Below are 20126 nucleotides of genomic sequence, written 5' to 3'. Positions count from 1 at the left end.
TGGGGATTTGTTCCTGTGACAAAAGATTTTCGGGAATTATTTGACCCTACCGACCGGTGGGAATACATTGTCGCCATGGCCGGAAGCCAAAAAAAATCTACCAAGAAGTTCGAGAAGAAACACTTGAAGGATGTACTCGAACGACGAAAGGCGGCCGCAAAGATCAAGCAACGAAACCAGCTGAAAGAGAAACGGAAATTGGACAACGTCAAGTCACGAGCCGAAAGGAAGGATGATTCCGAGGATGATGCCGAGCAAGTCAAGAAGCAAAACCCCTTTGCCGAGATGAACGTGGACGACTTCTTTGCTGGAGGATTTGACATTGCAGACCCTGCTGCCAACAAGATGAAGGTCAAGAAGGACGTCAGCCCGAAAATTGGGAAGCGCAAGCGATCGGAACCTCAGGAAGAAGAGGAGGAAGAGTCGAGCAGCGGACATGAGGATGTTGCAGAGTCTCAAGACGAAGACGGAGGGTCAGAAGTCAGCGAGCTTGACGACGCCGAAACTCATAAGAAGGATATCGAGGCCCTTAAAGAGAAGGACCCGGAATTCTACAAGTACCTCCAGGAGAACGATGCCGAGCTGCTCGAATTCGGTGACCTTGCAGAGGTTGACGCGCTGAGCGAAGGAGAGGAGGAGCAGGACGAGGAGCCGGCTAAGAAGAAGAAAAAGGCAGCAAAGGAGGAGGAACCGGCTTCTAACCTAACGGTTGCATCGGTGCAGAAATGGCAGAAGCTCATGGAAGAACAGCACTCTATTCGCGCAATGCGACAGGCAGTGCTCGCTTTCCGTGCCGCGGCGTATCTCGACGACCCAGATGCCCAGGAGCAAAAGTACTCCATCTCTGACTCAAACGTCTACCACCAAGTCCTCGTCACAGCACTTAACAATGTTCCCAAGGTCCTGTCGCATCATCTGCCCGTCAAGGAGACCGCGTCTGGCAAAGTCCGGGTATCACTAGACTCAAAGAAGTTCAAGACTCTCACCCCCCTCATCAAGTCACACACTTCCTCTGTCCAGAAGATGCTCGCGAACCTCTCCGACGAGCAAACTCTCAAGCTGACGCTCTCCTCGATCGAACCCATGCTTCCCTACCTCCTGCAATTCCGCAAGCTTCTCAAGGTCCTTATTAAGACCATCGTCGGCATCTGGGCCGATGCTTCTACCACAGAAGCAACCCGAATCGTCGGCTTCCTCCTCCTACGCCGTCTAATGGTCATCGGTGACTCGGGCCTCAGGGAATCCGTCCTCAAGGCCTCCTACGAAGGCGTCGTCAAGGGCAGTCGCAATACAACAGTCCACACACTCCCCGGCGTCAACCTGATGAAAAATTCCGCTGCCGAACTCTGGGGCATTGACCAAAATGTCTCGTACACAACTGGCTTCAACTTCATCCGCCAGCTCGCCATGCACCTCCGCAGCAGCATCACAAACACTTCCAAGGAAAGCTACAAGACCATCTACAACTGGCAGTACGTGCACAGTCTGGACTTCTGGTCCCGCGTCCTCTCGCAACACTGCGATGGCCTCGTCGAGGCCAAAATAGGCAAACAGTCCGCCCTCCGCCCCCTCATCTACCCAGTTGTCCAGATCACTCTCGGCGCCAGCCGCCTAATTCCAACAGCTCAATACCTCCCACTCCGTTTCCAGCTCACGCGCTCGCTGCTTCGTCTTTCTCGCGCTTCAGGCACATACATTCCGCTCGCCCCCCTCCTCCTCGAACCCCTGAATCTCACCGAACTTCGCAAAGCCCCTAAACAAGCCACTCTGCGACCGCTCGACTTTACGACGACAATCCGCGCGCCAAAATCCTACCTCCGCACCCGGGTGTACCAGGATGGCGCCGCCGAGCAAATCGCCGAGTTACTGTCTGAATTCTTCGTCCTCTGGAGCAAACACATCTCCTTCCCGGAACTGAGCGTCCCTATCGTTGTTGCGCTCAAGCGCTGGTTGAAACAGGTTTCGTCTCGGTCTGGCGGCAACCGGAACCAGAAAGTAAATCAAATGATCCTCTTGCTTGTGCAGAAAGTTGAGGCGAATGCGAAGTGGATTGAGGAAAAGAGGGCGCATGTTACATTTGCGCCGAGGAACAAGACGGAGGTCGAGGCTTTCCTCAAGGATGTTGACTGGGAGAGTACGCCGTTGGGTGCGTTTGTAAAGGTGCAGAGGAAGCTGAGGGAGGAAAAGGCGGCTCTTCTTGAGGAGGGCCGACGAGAGGAGGAGAAGAGGAGGCAGGAGGAGAGGGATGGTGGGGATGATGTTGTTATGGATGATGTCGCTAGTGAGAATGATCATAGTGGGGACGAAGAGGAGGAGGAAGAGGAGGAAGAGGAAGAATCTGAGGAGGAAGAGGAAGAATCTGAGGGTGAGGAAGAAGAGGAAGATGACTGAGTGACTGTCTATTCTAGTGTATCCTTTTCATGCTACACAGTATCATACCTGCGCTTGTCATGATATTTTTCTATAAATATCGCCGGTCATGTTGTTATTGTTCATATAGATATCAGGTTAAAAGTTAATGGCGAACTGTAGAAGTCATATCAACTCTATGTCTGTTCAGCTTTCCGTGCCATTAAGACATGAAAAACTGGTCTATTTTTCGAGTCTATTATCAACTTCAATATCTATATGACCAACAATCTCGAATCCATAGCGTCGCTGCGCTAACGTGACCTAAATAAGAATCGAAGAACTCAAACAATTCCAGGCCCAAGATGTCCAACTTGCTGATGCTCTCTCCCCAGAACCGCATTCTCCTCTTCAGCCCACGTCTGGGCGTTTGACTCACTTGGCAGCATAATCGCATTATCAATAGCAACCGGCAGTCCCCGATGCCTTCCCCTAAGCGCAACCACTGCCAATATAAGCTTGCTAAGCGAATGCCATACTCCACAGAACGACAGATCCCGGCCAGGGTAGCCGGTGCTAATGCCGACATAGCCATAGGCAGAGATGACTTCGAAGAAAATGTTGAAGGTCGAATATCCTACGGGATCTTTGGTTAGACTCGATGAATAGAGATCAAGAAGACGGCGAGCGCGATCCTCCAAAGGTCGTGGCTAGCTGGTCTTTTGATTGTTCGCGGAGGAAGTGCCGCCAGGTGCCTTCTTTGGTGAGGAAGAGGTGACGGCGCAGGAAACCGGTAACTGTGTTTGGGGGGCGCTTGTCGTGGCCGTAGAGGGTTTCATCTTCGGCATAGATACAAAGAGAGCGTTCTTCGTAGACGTTCGTGTGCCTGCGTGCTATTAGTACGGCAGGTCCGGCTGAGACTAATGGTACGAATTACCTCATCGTGATCAGCACGGGGAATGGCGATACATACTAGACAAAGTTAGCTGAAGAGCGAAATATTCTGCTAATGATATTACCATCATGAGAACTAGTTACAGTTAGCCAAGCTATTTTTCGAAGGAAGGGGAAGCTTACCATATAAGACCAGTAACCCTTGACCCAAGTCGGAAATGGTGACGACTGAGAATCCTCCAGCTCGGACAGCTGTGGAAAGACATTAATACTGTGCGCGCTCGGGTAGAAGGTTTCTTCGTACCTAATGCTTGAAACAGGCCATCCATGATACGGTATGCTGTTGGTAATCCCTCAATCTCTTTGTACCCGATTGAGAGGACCTCAAATCCAGCCCAGTCATTCCATTGAATGGACAACTGTTGCTAGTAAGTATCATGTGTCAAGAGCCGGAAAAAGGTTCGTATAGACCTGGTTGTAACCGGATTAGAGATTCCTGAAATTGACATTAACTTACTTACCCTTCGAAAATGGTCTAGAATAAAATCTAAAGTACTTCTCCATGTTTTCCATGCCGGCCGATCCGGCAGCATCCGTCTCATAGACCAGGCGATCAACCGCAGAAAGCAGGGATAGAGAATATTCCCGGCAAGGATCAGAAGTCCCATCGTGATGAGAAGGTAGGCACTGCACAACAATCAGTATGTTATATTTTCATAGGGAGAGCAAGCATACTCCGTCTGTAAAGCCGTCATATTCGCATTCAAAATGCCCATACCGCTATTCACAGATGCAGATACCGCGAAGAATGCTCCGGTCCAGAAAGGCGACAGGCCATTATCTTGAGGAACTTGCGGTTTATTGACCTCTAGCCATATCCCCATGCCCAGAATACCGCAGCACAAGAACAATACCCAGTACAAAGGAACAATTACTGATAAGAACGAGACAGCCTTGTACTCGACCCCCTGAAGTCGGTCTCTTTCTTCCAGTGTCAGTCCGTGAGACTGAGAATTCCGCGAGATGAGCCCTTTGGACTCGAAGTATTTCTGGGTGCCTCGCCATATGCCCAACTGGAGCAGTTGGGCTTTGTTGATAGACTGGTAGCTAACTCTGGGTCTTTCATTTTCGCTTTTCAAATTTGATGGCTGGTCAACCATGGCCTTGCGTGGTTGATCATGCGAGACGCCCTGGGGGCCAGTATTTGTGAATTGAACGTTGATCTCAGCCGAAGAAATAGTTAGAGTCTCATAGGAACACTATCTGCCGCTGGATAACTCTTGTTCTCGTTTCGGTCTCCAGTACTAAACGCCGGTGCTTCCTGAGCAGTCCTCTGCGCAAGAGCATGAGTTATCCCTTTGAATTTATGCTGGAATGCTCGGAATGCTCTTTCCGAACATGACGGACAGTAATTGAAATAAGGATGGCATGACCCAGCATGAGAAGCACGAACATAATCACTTGCTGAAACGTTGTCATTGTCGACGCCTCGACCTGCTTAACATCAGCTCTAGCTCAGCGTGTAGTCAGCCATGCACGTACGCTATTTAGTCCAGTGCCTTTCATGGCACTGACGCACATAAACAAGGCATTAGTATACGAAACGCTCCGTGGAGGATTCGAGGCCCCCCGGAAGATCAGACTACTGATCAACGAAACAACGATAAAGTACGTATAGTGGAGTGAAAGAAATTAAACGGCGGCAAAAGAGTTGATACACCGTTGGCGATCAGCCGTAGACAATGCCGGGCTTTGTGAACAGTACAGTTAGCGCCGCCAATAACGGGGGAGCTGAGGAAACACTTACGGGTCATCGGGGGCGACGAGGCCAGGGAACCGAGTGCTGAAGGCTACGGGGGAAATGGGCAATGAAAGAACATGATTCTAGCGGATGAAGGCCAGGCTGCAAAGAAAGCCCAGAGCGGCAAATAATGATATGAGTGGGCAGGAATGACCAAGGCTGACCGCAGCCTTCGCGAAAAATCAGCGCAATGGATCACGATCTGGTGGATCGCTCTGTGAGGGGAGCAGTTGTCCACACCGCTGCCTATCGCAGCTTGTCGCACGCCGCCACAATCGTGATTAGGCGCTTTTAAACAGCAACCAATAATGAACGTGCAGAAACGCAATCTTTAGTGCCCAGGGGCTGTTTTCTGCTCTGGCAGCTGGCTCGAGAGGAGATGACGAGGCGGAGTCTCAGTGACTTGGTGCGGGAAAAGGCATGGCAAAAGCTTGGGTCAGCCCTACGAGGGGACGGGAGATTTCTTAGTAAGACACCGCCAGGTCCCGTTGTTTCTGATACAGATCCAGGTAAATAGGTATAGGTACAGACACAACCCAGTGTCAACAACGTCTACTCATCCTTCACGACTTCTTCTCTTACCCAATGCCCGCTCTTGCCCCCCATCTTCTCTAGCAGTTTCACTCCCCCAATCACCATCCCCTTGTCAACCGCTTTCAGCATATCATACACTGTCAATGCAGCCCCCATCGTCGCCGTCATGGCTTCCATCTCCACCCCTGTTCTCCCAACGCAGCTCACCGTGGCCGTGACATGCATTGCCCCATGCTTCATCTCGGCATCATCGGAAGACGGGTCAAGAAGCTTCACATCCACCTCAACCCCCGTCAACCCCAGTCCAGGATGACAAAGCGGTACAATATCTGGCGTCTTCTTCGCGGCGGTGATACCGGCAATACGAGCGATGCCGAACACGTCGCCTTTGCGGCTGCCGGGGCCTAGCCTGAGGAGTTCCCAGGGACGTCGGTTGGAGAAGCGGACGTGACAGGTGGCTGTTGCGAGGCGTTTTGAGATGGGCTTTTCATCAATCAGCGTCATATGGACGTTTTGCGAGCGGTTGAGATGAGGCAGATCAGAGTCGTCGGACGTAGGGAGCGAAGCGGGTTTTGATTCCTTGTTGCTGGGTTCCTCGCACGGAGTTGTGCTACGTTCGCGATGGTAAAGTCGGATTTGGGTAGCCGTTGGCATCCCAAAACCAAGTAAATGCGTCGATACGTTCATTACTTGTCCCTTGGCCACCATTGACGACATGGAGGTGGAGTATCTTATATTTCTCTGGGCATCGCTCGTTTTATCTGAACCGCCTATCAGCATCTCTCAGTGTCATGCATAACCGTATATACAAGAATGTGATTTGAACGCCCGCGTCATGGGAAAAAAAAGCCAAGTGAATCATGTATACAACTCATCGATCATAGTCTCTCGTCGCAGTCATATATATAGGTGGTGGAAAGTGCCTACCCACCAATAAGGATCATCGGCCGGTTCTTCATGTTCTCTAACTCTCCCATACCGGCATGCTTGGCCTTTTTCCGCTTCACTGCCATGCCAATAACGTCAAGAAGCTCTCTTTCTCTTTGACTGACTGCTCCACCTTCGTCATGAATGCGGGCTGCTGTTCGAGCTGCCTCAAGGAGACCTAGCTCTTGCAGCGCAGTCTCGTCAATGGGCTCGCCCTTATTCTGTTGTCGGATTATATCACGCAGTGAGACTTCTGAGTTTCCAAATAGGCAGACTTTAAGATTCCCATCGCACGTAATGCGAAGGCGGTTGCAAGTCCCGCAGAAGTTATGCGTCATGCTCGTGATAAAGCCAACCCGACCTTGGAATCCAGAAATGCGATAAGTTTTGCTCGTATCGTTCTTATGATCCGCCACCTTCTCCAATGTTGGATACTTCTCCCGAATAAGGGCCAGCATCTCCTGGTAGGAAACCATCTTCCCCTGGCTCCACTTATTGCCATCAAACGGCATATACTCAATGAAACGCACTTCGATGGGACTATCACGCCCCATTTCAACAAACGGAATGATCTCCCGTTCGTTGAGCCCCCGCATCACAACACAATTGATCTTGAGCTTTATCCCAGCCCCCATCTTATTCAGCTCCTGGATGCGGTCTATACTCTTCATAACCGCATCAAAGCCCTTCCTCCTCGTCATGATTTGAAACTGGAACGGATCCAAAGTGTCCAGACTGAGATTTACCCCAGTCAACCCAGCCTCCACCATAGGTTCGAGCTTACGATGGAGTGAAATGCCATTGGTGGTCAAACATAATTCTCGGAGACCGTGACGTCGTAATTCTCCAATTGACTGCATCAGAGGAACGATGTCTTTCCGAACAGTCGGCTCTCCGCCAGTCAGACGGATCTTGGTCACGCCCTGCGAGACGAAGAGCGACGAAAGGTACACAATCTCCGGCGACGTCAGGAGGTGCGCGGGAGGGGATAGCGGTACACCTTCTTCAGGCATACAGTATAGACAGCGCAGGTTGCAGCGCTCCGTGACACTGATCCTAAGGTAATCATGCTGGCGGTTGAATGTGTCTGTCAGAAACGCCGAGAACGGCTTTGCTGTTTTCAACGCGTTCCAGCGAGTCGACGATGTCGATGTAGGTGGAGAAGTAGTCGGCCCATCCTGAACTTCCACTTGCGGATTCAAACCGGTAGTGACATACCGCGAAGGCGAAGGGCTCAACTGGCGCCACGTCGGGAGTCGAGTTCGAGTATGGATGCGGGGAAATCGAGAAAAGGACGAAGTCGCTTGAGCTGCGCCCCGCTTAAAGAGCATGGGCTCAGTCATCTCCTGCAGGGATTCTGCTCGACAAGGGCCAAATTCCAAGTACGCGCTGCATCACCCGAGGGGAACAAAGCACTAACAACTAAGATCAAGGCAAGCGATGGAAGGATGGGATAATAAGGATTTCTTATCGTCGCTGTTGTCCGCGGGTTCGGTCGCCTCCATCACCTGACTTAATACTGCAATTACTAATCGATAAGATAGCTGTCGGTGCACTGACGTACGCTAAAAAAGCAAGATTATAGCAGATATGTTTAACTGATACTAGACAATATGCTGACATTTCTCAACAGAACGCTGATGGACTCTTTTCTTAAGTAGCCTTGGATGTCGCCTCCCTGATTACCTTCTTGTCTGATACTGCATTTACGCCCGTTCTTGAGGACATCTGAGCAACCGCCCGGGAACAACCGTGATCGACTTCGTTGGACAGCTTCTTTGGTAATTGTGCAGTTCGCGGATCAGGTTTAGTCTGATGCCTCCGTAACGCCAGCTTCGAGTCTAATATTGATCTCTGCTGTAGTGATTTGCCAGTGTCATATGGCTCCACAAACAAGGGGCGCAAGGAATCGTCGAATGTCCCCGCGTGCTTCATACAAGGAATCAATGGTCATACTGTATACCTCGAACATGAAGTGCAGGTGTCGTCTTATTTAAATGGCCGGCCGCTATCTGGGGTATCCGATCACCCCTCGTGACATCTAATACTTCAGATCATTCCCCTGCTGTAGCACTGTGCTAGTCCGCAAATCGCCCCAGATCGCATGCCATGGGTTCTCACATTGCCCGCCAAGCACGCAGCCGTGCCATCCTGACGAGCATACGTTGCGACCCAGATATAGACCAAGGGTTGTACTGCGGTGAAAACATTTCAAAGGCGGAAATATGGGGTTTTCAAGACGTGTAGATACCAACTTTCTTCTGGGCGCCGTCGTGACGTCACTCCGAACATGCCGTCCGATGTTGTCTGTTTAACCCTACCCGAGACGCAGCAAAGTACAAACAGTATTGATCGAGATAGTAGCCCAAACCGCTCTTTGAGCAGAGACATAACTAAGGCCTGGTTCTTAGTTTATAAGACTTTTTGTTAAACGGTTCCCTGGACGTCCTTATAGGATCTTTCCTTGCCACGATAACCGAGGTCAAACTTCCCCAGCGGAGACACTTCACTGTTTCGTATAACTTGACTATATGATGTCGCCTGATTGTTCGCAAATGCATATTGGAAGATTATATTGGCGGCTTCCGCCAGCAAGCGGTCTCAAGCCTTCGGCCCTTCTTCTGATGCGTCATTCACGTGGCAAGTAATGAGACGCGGTAAGTTTATAGCCCCTTTTCTGAGTATGCTCATACAAGCCGTGCATGCCTGCCTCATCAATGGCCAATATTGTAGCAGCAAGACGCCTTTTAGCCGGTTGGTCGTCCTCCTTCCGCATCGCCACGAAACCACCGGCTTATTTTTCCTGCTAAGCCCGGCTACATTGAACACACGTTTGCTCGCCTTTCGTCTAGTTCTGAGCGAAAGAGTCAGGCTTTGCGCATTCTTGGACACCAATTTGATCAGGACTCACTGAATCTTGGAAGGTTTAAACTCGAGCTGAATGCAACATCTTCTGCACTCTCTTTACCAAACTCTTCTCGAATTGCTCAACGCCATCATCCTGAACTGTCATAGTACCAGCTTTCATCACATAGACGACTCGCCGCCTTGGCAGCTCCATATTTGACTCCTCTTCGACGCCCTCAAAGTCGTCGTCTAGTTTGTGGTCTAGGTCGCGTTTCCCTTCAATCACAGCTCGAACCATGAACCGGTCGTGGGAGACGAGCAGTATTGCACCTTTGAAAGTGGACAATACGGTTGCGAGAGCTGTGACTGTATGGTAGTCGAGATGAGTGGTAATCTCGTCGAGGACGAGTAGGTGCGGTGTGTTCCAGATGATTCTCGCCAAGGCCAGACGAACCTGTGTGGCATATATCAGTGATACGAGCTCTTAAGCTGATCCCGGATGCCTTACAAGCTGTCCTCCAGAGAGTCGAAGAATTGGAACGTCGGAGACTATCCTCCCCTGGAGACCTAGAGACGATAACAACCCTCGCAACTGGCCTTCATTGAGTGAGCCATCCACGTCCTTCGTCATCAGCCCTAACGCTGTCAGGCTAGGGTCTTCCAGCCCCATGGTTTTTAGCTCCTCAATAGAATGCTGGGCGTAGTACCCCATTCTCAGCCGCGAGTGCGAGGAGACTTTTCCTTGAGTCGGCACGGTGATGCCGGCCACCAGACGGATCAGAGTTGATTTTCCACACCCGTTAAGGCCCATGATACCCACGCGATCTCCCAGGTGCATCACAAGATCGACTCCCTTCAACACTGGCGATGCACCAGTTTTATACTTGAAGGTGATCCCTTCTAGTGATATAAGCGGGCCGGGAAACCGCAGCTCGGGAGGATCAGGCAAGGCAATCAGAGCTCCCTTCTCATCCTGCGGAACTTCAATCTCCGCCCGAGCACTTGAGTGCCAGCCAGCTAGATCTCGGTTCAGCTTAAACCTCCCTCCGCGTGCGTTAACCTGGACTCCCATTCTATTGTCGAGCTTCTTCTGTCGCGACTTGGCCATGCGGAGCTTGTTTTCGTCGTTCGTTTTCTTCCCAACTTTAATGCCCTCACGGACGGTTGCTTCCATTTGGGCTATCTGGCGCTCCTGTGCTTCCTTCATGCGGCCCCAGTATAGTTTCTGTTCTTCAAAATCCTGTTCATATGCGGACAGGTTCCCTTTAAAATAAGTGAGCTTTTGGTCTCGAAGGATGACAATCTCTTCGCAGACAGCATTCACAAAGTCCCTGTCGTGGGAGACTAGGACAACGGTCGTCTGTGTTAAATTTCTGAGCTGCTTCAGATATTCTTCCAGCCAGATCACTCCTAATAGGTCTAGAAAATTGGTTGGCTCATCCAGAATCATGATGTCAGGGTTCTGAATTAGGACGCTCGCCAGCATGCACCGCATACGCCAGCCACCCGACAATGTCGAGAATGGTTTGCTCATGGCATCCTCTTTGAATCCTAATCCAGTTAAGATCTGGCGAGCCTGCCGCTCTATGTCGACAAGCTTCATCTAGTGACCGTTCAGCAACCCCGGGGTTGATGTCAGCCAGGCGATACTCACTGCTTCGAATTGGGATTGCAGATCTTGCAATGTTTCTATTGCTGTCTGGGTCTCTTGTTTTATGACTTCGGCATCAATATCCTCTTTCGCCTGCTCGAGACTATAAACTTAGCTTGCGCGAAGGTGCAAGATCCAGGGACAACTTACAGCTCTTTCGAAAGCTCGAATTTTGATTCGACGGCTTTCAGCTCTTTTCGCGCTTGCAGTCCCCTTGCACCACTTCTTAGACTGGCATTTTTGCGGGCCAGGAACAGCTGCTTTTCGATATCTTCGTGGCGAATCCTTCGAATCCCCCTCACAGGCTCTAGCGGGTCTTCCGCCTCGAAGCACTTTGACAAAACTGCATCCTCATGAGAAATCATCTAGATAAGGGCTGTGTTCTTACAGTTCATCTTCCGAGTGACTTCGTTCCTGAACTGGTCACTGCTCATGACATAGTCCAGAACGAACTTTCCCTCACTTGCTCCTTGATCTTCAGTTCTATCATAGAAGGGTCCATGACCGTCTTCACTAGCAGTATCTGTCTGCTGCAGAATGGCTATTCGTGTTGAATGCGGTATGCCCGGTACCAGTTTATCGGCCACGGCCCGCAACAACGCTACGTGCACACCACGTTAGCTACAGTGTCTTGCCTGAAGTCAAATCACATACTCGATTTTCCAGTGCCGTTGCGACCTATCAGCCCATAATGCACGCCGGCTTTAAGCCGGAAGTGCGCATCAGAAATGAGCTCTCTCGCTTCGGCCTTAGACTTCGATTTCCCCTTTGCTTTTGTTCTTGAGGGATCTTCCACAGACTCCGACACTGAAGATACTGCGACTGTAAGGCCCTCGACATCAACCTGTAGACCTGAGTTATACTGTATGTTGACATACTGGACGTGGAGCAAACCTCTCGGGATGGTTGGTCATCAAGAATATGAAACCGAGTCTGTTTGCAGGTTGCTATGATTGAAAGAGCCATAACGAACTTCGAGAACTCAATTTGAGAGTGTATGGATTGCTTCGAGGCGTAGAGCTGCGTAGATTTCCGTGGTCCCAGTATCAACAAGGGACGTATATCCACTGGATACAGGTGCTTTGCTGTTGAGCACCGTTCTACATAAATTTGGTTATCGGTGTTTACAGTCTCTTTATTTGGCACGGCCTGTAAAGACCATGTCCACAACTTCTTGGGCTCATTTCCCAAACTTGCAGAAGTGAGGATGCTTGAGTCAAGGTCTCTATATGGACACGAGCAGCGGGGTCCCAAAAGGGAATAGCGAGTTTTATACCTAGGTAAGTGCCTGATGCGTTCAGGCCCAGTTTGACTCACCCGTGACACACAGTATACACATCATCATCGCCCACTCCAATGTGACTTCGGGTATCGAATCATCCATCTTGGCATATTTCATTGACGAGCTCTTATGCAGGTGGGTTTTTTCATCGCAGATCTCATATCTGCATCTCTCCGTATGATAACCTGAAATAAAAAACGACGAATCTCTTTGACGAACCATCAATGGGCCGCCTTCGACCAGATTAGTGTATGAACGAGGTCCTCTTCAACTGGCTTCTGCTTTTTCTCCCAGATTCTTGTTTGAGCCATCCGAGCTTCAGACCGTGTTCTGTGGTAAGCATGGCATTGTGATAGCCTACTTCGTTTCGAAAGGCCCGCTGTGGCTTGCCTACAATGGCTTCATGGTAGTGCTACGCCGCCGTCTCAAACATCTCTCAGGCTTCCGTGTCTCAGCTCAGACATGACCTTTGGTCCAGCTCTGGATTTCGCAAATAGTTGAACGCTCTAGCATTTCCATGACCGTTCACATACAGCGCTATTGGCAATCACACCTGATGCAACCCAGACGGCTTAACGAGACCAAGATCGATCATCTACTTCTCCAACAGCCGAGCCTGCTATCCCAAAAATGACATTCTTGCGAGCTAATCCACTCACCCGACGCATTATTCATTATTTGCGGGGCTCATCCAGCAAGCAACCGTTTTCATGTGGGGGAGTTATTACTTAATCGCGGTAGATACCCGATACGGTAAGGGCCATTCAACTGATGTCTAATGGACCCTGATGGACTGGGCGTCTGAATTTGTTGGGACAAGAGATCTGCAAACGCAAGACAGATCACAGGTTAGATCGTCAAGCCTGAAGTTTCCATCACATGCTTTCTACGACCAGATCGCGTCTCCGAGCGTCAGATATCCACCAAACCACTATGAATATAAGGATTACTAGATCCCCTCCTCACGAGGAGTAAACATCAGATACCAACAGAGAGCAATTCTCCACGCCATGGCTACAGTGAATCCTAAAGACTCCATGAAATCCACTTGGCGTGATGGCAACCGGGATGAATGGAACTTCTATCACCATATCATCGACTTCCTGAATGTCTACCACGTCGACCGTGATCGCGAGGTGCCGGTGCACTCAAAGGACGAGAAGATACCCTACGTACCTCAGTGGTCTCTACACCGCTTTGTGCTCATCTATTCGGCAGTTCCTCTCCTCATACATCAAGTCTTCTCATCTTATACTGGTTACGCCCTCGGTCCTTTCGCCGCCTTCAATTTCTATTTCTTCGCGTTCAATGCGATTGTCATCTATGAAGTGCATATCCTCCGCAGACTCGGCCACAAGTGGGGCTTTCTGGATGGCGACAAGCACGAGCGTGACGGTATCCCCGATGTGGGCATTGCAAAGGTTGTCCAGTCTCTCTACAAAACCACTGGCTCGCGTCTAGCCATGTCGATCTACTTTTCCTACAGCGCCGACTGTCTGCCCGCGCAAATGAACTGGGCATGGCTCCCTCTCGAGATTGGTCTCTATGGCATTGTTCTTGACTTCTGGTTCTATTGGTACCACAGGGCGATGCACGATGTGGACTTTCTTTGGAAGTTTCATCGTACCCACCACCTGACCAAACACCCCAATCCCCTGCTTTCGGCCTACGCAGACCATGAGCAGGAGTTCTTTGACATGGTTGGGGTCCCTTTTTTCACCTACATGACTCTAAAGGCGTTTGGGTTGCCAATGGGTTTTTATGAGTGGTGGATCTGCCATGAATACATCGCCTTCACTGAGGTCTTGGGACACAGTGGCCTTCGCATACATGGGACGGCCCCTTCTACTCTAGGATGGTTGCTAGACTTCTTTAAGGCGGAAATAGTCATTGAGGACCATGACTTGCACCATCGAAAGGGCTACAGAAAGAGCTACAACTATGGCAAACAGACACGCCTGTGGGACCGTTTATTCGGCACCTGTCACGATCGGATCGAGTCGGCGAAAGAGAATATCGACTTCGATATTACGGCGCCCATGCCGCTATCTTAGCCCCGCAGCGCGACGACGAATGGATGCAGTATGGACGAGACACGGCCGGACTTATAGAGTAAGAGCGACTTTACTCGGCGACGGCATAAGGGTAGATGCTTTGAGTCAAGGCATACGTAGGTGCTCCGCGTACATATTTACGTAAATACGTTCACTGCAAGTTTGTACTTCAACTTACAGCAGGATGGCTATCTATGAATGAAAGAGAATATGGTCAGCACTCCCTAGTTAATTGCCCGATTTCGCCACTATTTAGAGCACACTACCGCCATATCCAATCGCAACAAAACCATCCATACTCTATGACTTCATCCTCCACAGAATCATTCCACTGAATGCGGGTTTATCAGTACGGACAGTCCTCTCGGTCCAGCAACCAATAGCCCATTAAACAAGAAGGATTACTTGTCCTAGACGGCCAGTTGACAATAGGGCAGCTCCATGAGCACTCGGGGCTGATTCGACCACGGTTCATCGAATCTTCCACGAACGTGCCCTCCCCGCATAGTCATGACCTCATTCCGTCATACCACCTCAATATAAGAGAAGCCTCATTCTCTCCCAGTTTTCACAATCCATTTCAGTGTCTTACCACTGCGTCTTGGAATCTCTATTGCTACCTATCCATTCAGCCTACTCAACGCTAAAAATGAACCGAAATCCAAACCTCAATACTGGCCGCACCGGCAACAGCAGTTTCACCGACCAATTCAACGCAAACGTCGACTATACTCGAAGTAAAATGGGCCAGGGTCGGGGAGATACGACCGGTATGGGTCAATCCGAGACCCAGACTTACGGTCAGAATCTAGCCCAGGCTCAAGCCGATGCGCAGAATGAGGTGCAGGCTGGTACTGCTCCGGCTTCACGTGGTCCTGCCGTTGGGACCGGCAGCTCTGGTGCTAATTTGGGGGATGATTTCAGCAAGGTTGGTCGTTTGGCTGATTAGAATTCTCCTGTTTGCTTGTTTCATGATTCTTTACCGGAGTTAATAGCAGTGATGCAGACTTCGCCAGTATCTGGTATTATACTAACAATCGAAAAGGGTCCCTCAGAGCTCGAGACTAGCATTGACAGTACCAATGCGGGTGTTGACCACCGCCGGACGAGTTACTCGTTTACCGCGGCGACTCTGGCGCACCCTAACGACAGGGCCGGTCCTGATGAGTGATTCTCATATACCTAGTAAACTGATGGCTTGGCGTATCCTCAATTTGTAAAATATCTAAATATCTACATTAGTTCGTGGCGCTGCTTGCGTATCTGAGGCCAATGTCAAATATATATCTTTGAGCCGAGCACCGGGCTACCAAACCAGGCACATCCATTCTGGCATGTATCCCCTGAGTATCACATGCGTAAGCCCAAAACTTCATGAGATATGCGGGCACATCTGCCACTTCAATATGCCCAAACGAGGAATGACCATCTACATTCGCGGGGGAGAGTTCAGCAGCTTGAGTCCGCGTTTGAGCATCCCTTACCTTTATCTCTGCACCATGCCCACCAAAAACCAAGATATTAATGTTTCGCGAGCCGAACAAAAATGTAAAAATAGAGCAATCGGTATAAGAGAAAGAACGATCCAGAGAAAAATCCAGGGAAAAAAAAATTATGCTCACAAGCGGACTTGAACCGCTGACCTCGTGATTACTAGTCACGCGCTCTACCAACTGAGCTATGCGAGCTGATTGGTGGTTGACGCTTTTGAAGTGCTTTTATAAGAAACAGCAAAAATAAGCACCATCGCAGATGGAATCGACCATGACATCAATATCAAAAAGCCAATAGATGCCACAGTCAAAAACCAACATACCTTACAGGAATGACTATCTCAGACTACCATTGTCCAGAAGCCTTGGCCGTCATGTTTTCGCGGCTGATTTATGTTGTGATTTGCTCGACACGGGTCCACGATCTTCGCGGACGCCTGTAGCGCTCCGATTATGTCCTTAATGACGGATTGACTGGGAATTGAGGACTCTTGTCTACATAATCGGTCTTACATCTTTTCCTGGTCTCGCTTCGGTCTGACAGAGGTTATTTCCGAGCTCTGTGCGTTCGTGGGAGCTATACTTTTATTTATATGCTCTGACTTTTGGCTACAAGCTTATGTTCCCAAAAAGGAATCATTTCTCTCCACGTTTGGCCCATTAGACATTACCAATGGGGCAGAAGTTGGGAGTAACGGTAAGCCAACTATTAACCGAGGTTATGGCCCCGGGGTGAATTCGAATATGGGCTCAATGAAAAAGTCATGTATGCCGGAGAGTTCTTACTGCAGTATAGCTCAACTCTCCAGTGCTCTGCTACTTTGGTTTCCCGCTTCTCTGGCTATAGCGGCCAGTCATCTCTTAGAGAACGAAGGTAGGAAAACGCTAGTCTGCGCCAAGGAAATGTCACATATGAGCCAAAGGTGTTTCTGTAACCCCTGCTGAGAAGTAAAGCTATATGCATGGCAAAGAGCAGTGTTGTATCGCAGTATGTGCTCCACGTAGTCGGCCTGGCTGTACCGTTTTATGTGCCCAGCTCGACCATCAACGGCGATAAATTAAAGGAGCATGCTCATGCCAAATCATTACACAGTTCCAGATCCTAAGCACTTTCTGAAGGCAATTACTCCACAGAATTCCTCAATCAATGAGACTAATCACTATCGTGATAGTGCGATAGAGAAAAAAAAAAATGCTCACAAGCGGACTTGAACCGCTGACCTCGTGATTACTAGTCACGCGCTCTACCAACTGAGCTATGCGAGCTTCGGATGGAAGATTCTGCTGCTCTTTGCATTTATATCACTGAAAAGGTGAGCCTCCGATTTCATGACCTTACGTATAGACTCAAGAGAGTAGCGCTTCTGAGTTGTCCTAGAGGCGCGCTGAGAACTCTAGCCGATAACTATTTCCGCTCAAAATTTCCGCAGACTTTTTTAAGCCACATCGTATAGAGCCGGTCATTCTGCTGGATGAGGAACGCGTATTCATACAGGACTGGGGTGTCGTAAGATCCTGGGCACATATTGATGATCTGAGCTGATAAAAATTCAAGTGTAAAGCAGCTCCAAATAGTTGCGGGCTCGAGTGATGCCCGAATGCTTAGAAAATATGTTTGTTCTATACCGAGCGAGTACGGGAGGCCTGGAAACATCGCCATTGACCCCTTCGAAGGACAGTGTTTTGGCGCCCTCAGCCGGCAGAAAGCGCAGTAAGATAAGCCTAGATCAGCACATACTGTGGACAGGCTTGCCTTAAGTTTAATCTCGAACTCCCAAAGGCTGAGAGCAGTCAGGCCGCGAACCGACGGCCATGATCATAGCGTCGCTTTCCCCCGCTCCTGCCGCTTGGGCATCGTCAGCGCCTTAAGTTATAACCGCAGTGTGGTCGTATTTGCTTCGTGGCTGTTTTGCCAATAACCGAGCATGACCCTCGGTAGCTGGTTTATTCCCTACCTAGTGGCCACATATGATCATCACCCCGTGAATTTACCACCAAGGCCACGATCAGACCGTAGTAACATTTTGAGCATCAACTCTGACAACCCTTGAGAATTAACCACTGTCTCCAATTAAATCTAAGGCTGCTCAGGAACTCCAACGCTAGAGTGCATCTTGTAGACATAGCGGAGACAGCCATAGGTTCGAGCCTACCGTCAATGAAATTGCTGAAATCAACATCGTACGAACATATTCAAACTATGCCTAGAATCTTGGAAGTGCTATAGTGTTTCGGCAAGCAAATTATCCTAGGATGCATAGGCCGTCTAATTAGAGAACGAAGCGCAGGACACCTCTCACAAACACCCATCTCCGGCGCCATATGAAATACTTGCTTCACCGCTAGCAGTTTGGAGCGACTTTCAACTCATATGATGGGATGTAGTATGTAGCTGTACTATTGTTCGCATACTGCCACATTACATGATTCAAGATGATAGTGAAGAGCTTATGAGGAGAGATATGGAGCGCCACCCTAGACATAGCTACTGGCATCAATCGTTTGTATTATAAACGAATGATGGTTTGCTCGTTTCGGTCTAGCTATATATAGTGGTTTAATACACAAAGAAAAATAAGCAACCTAGCCTGATATAACAGCTGAGAGATAAATAACTTTTGATCTAAGAAAATGGCGGAAATCCTTGCATAAGCTTCAGTAAACCGGAGCTTGCAGTTCCGATATCCGAATTAGGAAGCTGCCAGTATGACTAGTAGGTCATATACAATTGACAAGAGAACAGAAGAAGGTCGAGTCAGAAAACGAACACCGAGACAAGATTTATTGTTTGTATATTTACAGTTAAAGACAATTTCCATCAATTAGCTCGCATAGCTCAGTTGGTAGAGCGCGTGACTAGTAATCACGAGGTCAGCGGTTCAAGTCCGCTTGTGAGCATTTTTTCTATCTCTTTTCTTCAGTTTTTATTAATGTTTATTATTACTATGGGATATGATAAATTGATGGGCTACAGGCGGATTGCACCCGTGTGATATAAGGCCTGAAGCTAAGCCAATCTCTTCACTGGAAAGGCTGGCTCCATGTAGCCCAGCAGATCCACGACACCGTCGACTCTCTCCCGTAACGCCCTGGACGGCCGTCGCCGCTCGACATCAGCTATGGTAAAAGGGCGTGATCAGAATCGTGGCATTATCTATCTTTTTTACTTCAGGTTCAGCTAACGTCATTTGCGAGCCCATATTGATGAGAGTATGATGGATTCTTGGTGTTAGATTTTTTTCAGAGCTAATTTCCTCGGGTCACTCTGCCGTTCTACTCTGTATCAGATGAGGCTGTGCGGCTTCAGTTCTCACTACTGATCCTGTACAACAGTTATGCCTAGTCCAGCTTAGGAAAACGCAGAGCAGGACTTCAAGTGCAAGCGTGCGAGCCGGGTTTACTTCGGCGATATTAGCCGTAGATAGCCTGTGCTTGTACATAGTTCATTGTAAGTCTGGGCCAAGCCACAACCATGTTTGGAGCGCCGCGGGCTAAAATGGTGCAAAGAGCCAATGATTTCCGAGTCAAGTTCGTATTGTAGGCTGTAAACTATATACGGAGTAAAAGTGGTGGCCAGTTCTTTTTCGGGCGTACTCTGCTAAACCAAGAGAAAGCAGATACGAATTAACGTCGTTTCTTTCTGCATAGCCACTTCACCACCTGGATCGAATTGGCTGAGGATAGAAAAGAGATGCCTAAGTCGCTTATGCCAGATGGAACTTTCTGCAGACAACAACAGGATGTCTGCAGCCCGAATGCATGACAGGGTTAAGGCTGCTGTGCCACACACGCTTACATATGCCGTTCTGGCCAGGAAACTGAGACAAAACAGAAAGAGTCGAGAACCGAGCGAAGATTGGATGGGGAATCTCTTCAAAGTGCCTAGACTCGGCTTTGTAAACCACAATTGACAATAAAATTGTTTGGTACGGTGTCCCGTAGAATATCGGATTCCAGACTGTGGCTTCGGCTAGCCCTACGTCGCGGGACTCGTGGCTCGGGATCTAAGCCCTTCCGCCAAAGATCTCATACGATAATGCGACATGATGAAGAAAACTGGGGTTTTGCTGAAGCAGGTGGTCTCGCTACCAGTCTCATGATGAGTTAGATGTTTTGCAGGTATACTCCAACTCAAACTCACGGATTGAGAGAATGCGGTTTTCGAGGACATTTGGCTGGTCCTTGATATTCCCGAACCTTCATACCTTTAGAGTGCAGAACCGACAAGGGTGCCCGACCGGAGAGCAACTGAATGCGTTACGGCATGTCTAAAAAGTAGCTGGTTCAGTGCGCC

At 49.3% G+C, this 20126-nt stretch overlaps 6 protein-coding genes and 3 non-coding genes across 9 annotated transcripts; 4 read left to right on the top strand and 5 right to left on the bottom strand.

Moving 5' to 3' along the window:
* Positions 1 to 5: 5 nt before the first annotated feature.
* BDW70DRAFT_165616 (mRNA-binding ribosome synthesis protein NOC2) lies at positions 6 to 2391 on the top strand (the record flags this gene model as incomplete). Its single annotated transcript, XM_073741786.1, has 1 exon — positions 6 to 2391. The coding sequence occupies exon 1, from the start codon at positions 76 to 78 to the stop codon at positions 2389 to 2391; it is 2316 nt and encodes a 771-aa protein (XP_073601313.1). The 5' UTR covers positions 6 to 75.
* A 302-nt stretch (positions 2392 to 2693) lies between these two features.
* On the bottom strand, positions 2694 to 5057 carry BDW70DRAFT_146555 (putative potassium transporter; the record flags this gene model as incomplete). The annotated part of the gene is made up of 9 exons (XM_073738594.1): positions 2694 to 2986; positions 3129 to 3269; positions 3548 to 3662; positions 3765 to 3930; positions 3979 to 4466; positions 4502 to 4612; positions 4642 to 4737; positions 4786 to 4888; positions 4942 to 5057. 9 exons carry the CDS (start codon positions 5055 to 5057, stop codon positions 2694 to 2696), a joined length of 1629 nt encoding a protein of 542 aa, XP_073601312.1.
* A 539-nt stretch (positions 5058 to 5596) lies between these two features.
* On the bottom strand, positions 5597 to 7848 carry BDW70DRAFT_146554 (uncharacterized protein; the record flags this gene model as incomplete). The annotated part of the gene is made up of 2 exons (XM_073738593.1): positions 5597 to 6339; positions 6510 to 7848. The coding sequence occupies 2 exons, from the start codon at positions 7846 to 7848 to the stop codon at positions 5597 to 5599; spliced, it is 2082 nt and encodes a 693-aa protein (XP_073601311.1).
* A 1583-nt stretch (positions 7849 to 9431) lies between these two features.
* Positions 9432 to 11969, bottom strand: BDW70DRAFT_165611 (ABC-F family ATP-binding cassette domain-containing protein; the record flags this gene model as incomplete). Its single annotated transcript, XM_073741785.1, has 7 exons — positions 9432 to 9806; positions 9861 to 10955; positions 11007 to 11106; positions 11154 to 11346; positions 11392 to 11604; positions 11658 to 11847; positions 11898 to 11969. 7 exons carry the CDS (start codon positions 11967 to 11969, stop codon positions 9432 to 9434), a joined length of 2238 nt encoding a protein of 745 aa, XP_073601310.1.
* A 932-nt stretch (positions 11970 to 12901) lies between these two features.
* BDW70DRAFT_4581 (sterol desaturase family protein) lies at positions 12902 to 14463 on the top strand. Its single transcript, XM_073744056.1, has one exon. The coding sequence runs from the start codon at positions 13296 to 13298 to the stop codon at positions 14337 to 14339; it is 1044 nt and encodes a 347-aa protein (XP_073601309.1). The 5' UTR covers positions 12902 to 13295; the 3' UTR covers positions 14340 to 14463.
* A 368-nt stretch (positions 14464 to 14831) lies between these two features.
* Positions 14832 to 15544, top strand: BDW70DRAFT_4562 (uncharacterized protein). Its single transcript, XM_073744048.1, has 2 exons — positions 14832 to 15267; positions 15385 to 15544. The coding sequence occupies exons 1-2, from the start codon at positions 14989 to 14991 to the stop codon at positions 15508 to 15510; spliced, it is 405 nt and encodes a 134-aa protein (XP_073601308.1). The 5' UTR covers positions 14832 to 14988; the 3' UTR covers positions 15511 to 15544.
* A 410-nt stretch (positions 15545 to 15954) lies between these two features.
* BDW70DRAFT_t7 lies at positions 15955 to 16027 on the bottom strand. Its single transcript has one exon. It is a non-coding gene; the product is annotated as a tRNA-Thr (tRNA).
* Positions 16028 to 17025: 998 nt separating this feature from the next.
* BDW70DRAFT_t6 lies at positions 17026 to 17098 on the bottom strand. Its single transcript has one exon. It is a non-coding gene; the product is annotated as a tRNA-Thr (tRNA).
* Positions 17099 to 18657: 1559 nt separating this feature from the next.
* On the top strand, positions 18658 to 18730 carry BDW70DRAFT_t14. Its single transcript has one exon. It is a non-coding gene; the product is annotated as a tRNA-Thr (tRNA).
* Positions 18731 to 20126: the final 1396 nt, after the last annotated feature.

The sequence above is a fragment of the Aspergillus foveolatus genome, assembly GCF_047715535.1.
Source record: "Aspergillus foveolatus strain CBS 279.81 unplaced genomic scaffold BDW70scaffold_1, whole genome shotgun sequence".
Classification (NCBI taxonomy): Eukaryota; Fungi; Ascomycota; class Eurotiomycetes; order Eurotiales; family Aspergillaceae; genus Aspergillus; species Aspergillus foveolatus.
The sequence above is the reverse complement of the archived record's forward strand: the minus strand, read 5'-3'. Positions and strand labels throughout refer to the sequence as shown.